The sequence below is a fragment of the Morone saxatilis genome, unplaced genomic scaffold (genome assembly GCF_004916995.1).
Source record: "Morone saxatilis isolate NCDOM2014 unplaced genomic scaffold, NCSU_SB_2.0 Contig15, whole genome shotgun sequence".
In the NCBI taxonomy this organism is placed as follows: Eukaryota; Metazoa; Chordata; class Actinopteri; family Moronidae; genus Morone; species Morone saxatilis.
Genome location: NW_023339707.1, coordinates 18,790,293 through 18,793,551, shown reverse-complemented (window position 1 = coordinate 18,793,551; position 3,259 = coordinate 18,790,293). Strand labels below are relative to the sequence as shown.

The following is a 3,259-nucleotide window of genomic DNA, read 5'->3' as shown; positions in this document are numbered from 1 at the left end:
GTGTGTGTGTGTGTTTCTCACTGTTGGTCTTGGGCAGGTTCTTGTGGAACTCCTCCCTGTCGTCCTCATGGAGAATGTTGTACACGCTGGTGTTGATGAGCTCCTCCTGTTTGTACTGCAGGTACTGTGTCACGTTGTCCGACACAAACACGATGCTGCCTTCCCGGTTCACCACAAACAGGAAGCCGTCCAGAGCCTGAGAGCACAGCGACAGGAAGTCACCACTGGCCAGGTTGCCAATCACACCTTGGATAAATATTGTCCGCTCGACCGGGGTGGACCGCTGGACTCACCTGCAGCAGAAGAGGCCCCAGGTGGTCTTTGTCGATGACCCCCTGACCTGTCGAGGACACATCTGACTTCTGGACGTCGTCGTCGTTGGATGAAGCTTTTCCTGTGGGAGAAGAAAGGAAGGGGAAAGAGAGGAAACACACTGAAAAAAAAAACCTCACCACAAACAGCAATTTCAAGCCCAGCTGCCTACAAAGAAGCAAAAAAAGAGCAAAGGAGAAACACAAGGTGAGAGCAACGATACCTGAAACTGGAGGAAACAGCCAGTCACTCACTACTCAAGCTGCACCAGCAGGGGGCAGCGTTTCTCAATCTTCACTTTTTTGTGTGTGTTTGGTTTTAAAACTACAGGTGAGGAGGGAGACGGACGGAGGGAGGTTTCTCTGAGGAGCCCGTCAGGAGGAGTAGAGGGCTGGGTGCATGTGGAGCAGGTAGCAGCCGTCCTCATGCTTTATATTCAGTGTCAGACTCTGAGGGACTGTCTGGTAGGCTGGGGCTGAGAGAGAGAGAGAGAGAGAGCGCGCGCAGGAGAGAGCTAGAGAGGCTCTGGAAGCTGTAATGGTGCAGGGGCAGGAGCTGAGGCACCTGAATTAATGGAGGGGCTGAGTCTGAGAGAGGGAAAGAAAGACAGACAGATAAAGAGAGAGAGACAGGAAGGGCCGGAGCTGAACCAGGGGGATGTGGACGGAGACGATGCTGAAAGAAAGCGGCTGGCGTTTGGGTTGTTGTATTAATGCAGGGCTTGGTCTGAGAAAGAGGCGGGGGCTGCTCGGCTACAGGAATCATTCTATCTGATTAGCTCCCAAGGGGCACAGATACCCACACAAAGAAAAAAAAAAGCCGCTGCTGCCTACAGCTCGGCACTGTGAAGTTAGGTAGAGAAGGACTGAGAGAAAGAAGAGGGAGAGGAAGAGGAAAGAGTGTGCTTGAGACAGAAAGAGGGAGGTTGCACTCCATCAGTTCATTCAATATCTTAAGATGCTGGGAGCAAACCTGGAGACGCTGCAACTCATTGTGCTGCAATACAGATGGTGGGGGGCAGAAGAGGAGATGCAAGAGCAGAGCACATTAAATCCAAGTGAGATGAAAAACAAGAATGATTGATGGAGAAAAGAGCAAAAATAAAGACTGGCAGAAAGAGCAACTGAAAGTGAGAAGAGGAGAAGAGGAACAGAGGAACAGGTAGAAAGCGAGATACGAGTCTAAACGCCTGTGTCATTTCTGTCTTCACTTCCTGTAACTATGGCAACCTGTCAGCAGCCAGTCAGGGCCAGCTGTAGCCTCTTCCCCTTCCTGTCGAGGTGGCAGACGCTGACTGAGCCGAGCAGAGACACAAGAACAAAATTCACCGCCGGCTCTCGCCCTGATCTCGAGAAATTCAGCTTGAAAGAAAAAATGTACGCTGACAAAGGTCTGAATGTAAGAGTTAAAATATGCCCATTCTGCACTGATGGTGCATCTGCAAAGCAAGAGTTTAAGCCTGCGGCTTTCCAAATTGTTCGCTGTAGAAATGACCGCTGCATAATGGAAACAGAACTATGACAATAGCAGCTGTAACAGAACTAATAATTTGGCAGTTCAGCGGAATGGATGGGCATGTGATTACCTGCAAACGTCCAATTAAACAGCCCCTGGCAAGCCAGCACACAGCTGTGCATGCCCATAACACACACACACATACACACACACAAATGACAGGTTCACAAAGCATTGCCAATGTTTCCTCCCAAACATAAACAGTTGAGGCTGTGAAATTTGTGGGAGATGAATGACTGATTCGTCCTTGCACCTGGGCTCTGAGGAGGCACGTGTGTGTGTGTGTGTGTGTGTGTGTGTGTGTGTGTCTGCCCAGACCAACCCCCAGCTGTCTGAGCCTCTTCTCTCCCTCCTCAACACCTTTCCCAATGTTTCCTACACACACTTCTCACCAGTCCATCTGAGTTGCGGTGCACCTGTCCGGCTCCAGCTCTTTAGGATTTCAGACAACTGTGTCCACTCACCCTGCTCTTTGATCTGGCGGATCTGGCGCACTGTCTCTTTGAGGATGGCACATTTGTCTGGTTTGACGTTGAAGCTGTCGATGTCGCTGAGGTTGGCGGAGATCAGCTCCGCTAGCTCCTCTATGTATTTGCTTTCCTGCTCCCGTCGCTTCCTCTCACACCTGCAGAGGGCAATATGCAAAGATTAAAGCTTAGCTAACCACTACTCCACTCTTCTCAAACTGTTAGTGCTGGATTATATATTGAATGAGTAACTGATTGCTTCTTGGGCACAGCACCTTTTAAGAGTTTGTCCAGCAAAGAAATTCTAGCCAAAAAAGTCTGCAGTAGTTTCATTTGTAGCTGGAGGACATGCTAAGCTATCGGCTGCTGGATGTGGTTTCATATTTAATGTACAGATGTGAGACTACTGCTAATACTAGCATGAGAGTTTTCTTGGCCTGTTTATGTGGTTTTAATTTACATTTCAGTCCCACTTTTTTGACCTGATGAAGAGGTCAAAAACGTTGTCTACCTAAATAATTTTGTGGTCTGGAGTCAGTTTGAAGGTGTATTATAATTACTTTCTTATCTCTACCATCCTTGGGAGAGAAGATTTTTAACTCAATAAGACTTTTACCAGATTAAATAAAGAAAGAAAAGGGGAGAAATTCTGTCTAAAAAGTGCTTCTCTACGCAGAAAAATATTCTTGTATTTTGCACACATTTACTCATCACAGCACACAAAGGAGCCACATGGCCCGGGCTTGAGAAACCACTGACCCAGTAGCCCACTTTCCTGCATTTCCCCTCTCTTGTGCTGATCAGCCACACTCACCCCAGACCAGGCGTGTCGCAAGTGGAAAGCTTGCGTTTCCGGTTTTCTGAGCTCAGAGGCTCCATGGAGTTCTCCCCCAGTCCGCTCATCGTGTGCACATATCAGCACCTGAGAGGAAGGAGCACACACAGGTGTAAATAAGGCTGTAATC

At 48.5% G+C, this 3,259-nt stretch overlaps 1 protein-coding gene across 1 annotated transcript in view; it reads right to left on the bottom strand.

Moving 5' to 3' along the window:
• LOC118324883 (nuclear receptor coactivator 3-like) overlaps positions 1 to 3,233 on the bottom strand; it is a 14,119-nt gene extending 10,886 nt beyond the window's left edge. Inside the window, 4 exon segments of the mRNA XM_035657380.1 lie at positions 22 to 196; positions 294 to 394; positions 2,292 to 2,452; positions 3,109 to 3,233. Of these exon segments, the coding sequence (XP_035513273.1) occupies positions 22 to 196; positions 294 to 394; positions 2,292 to 2,452; positions 3,109 to 3,197 (526 nt within the window). The 5' untranslated portion in view covers positions 3,198 to 3,233.
• Positions 3,234 to 3,259: the final 26 nt, after the last annotated feature.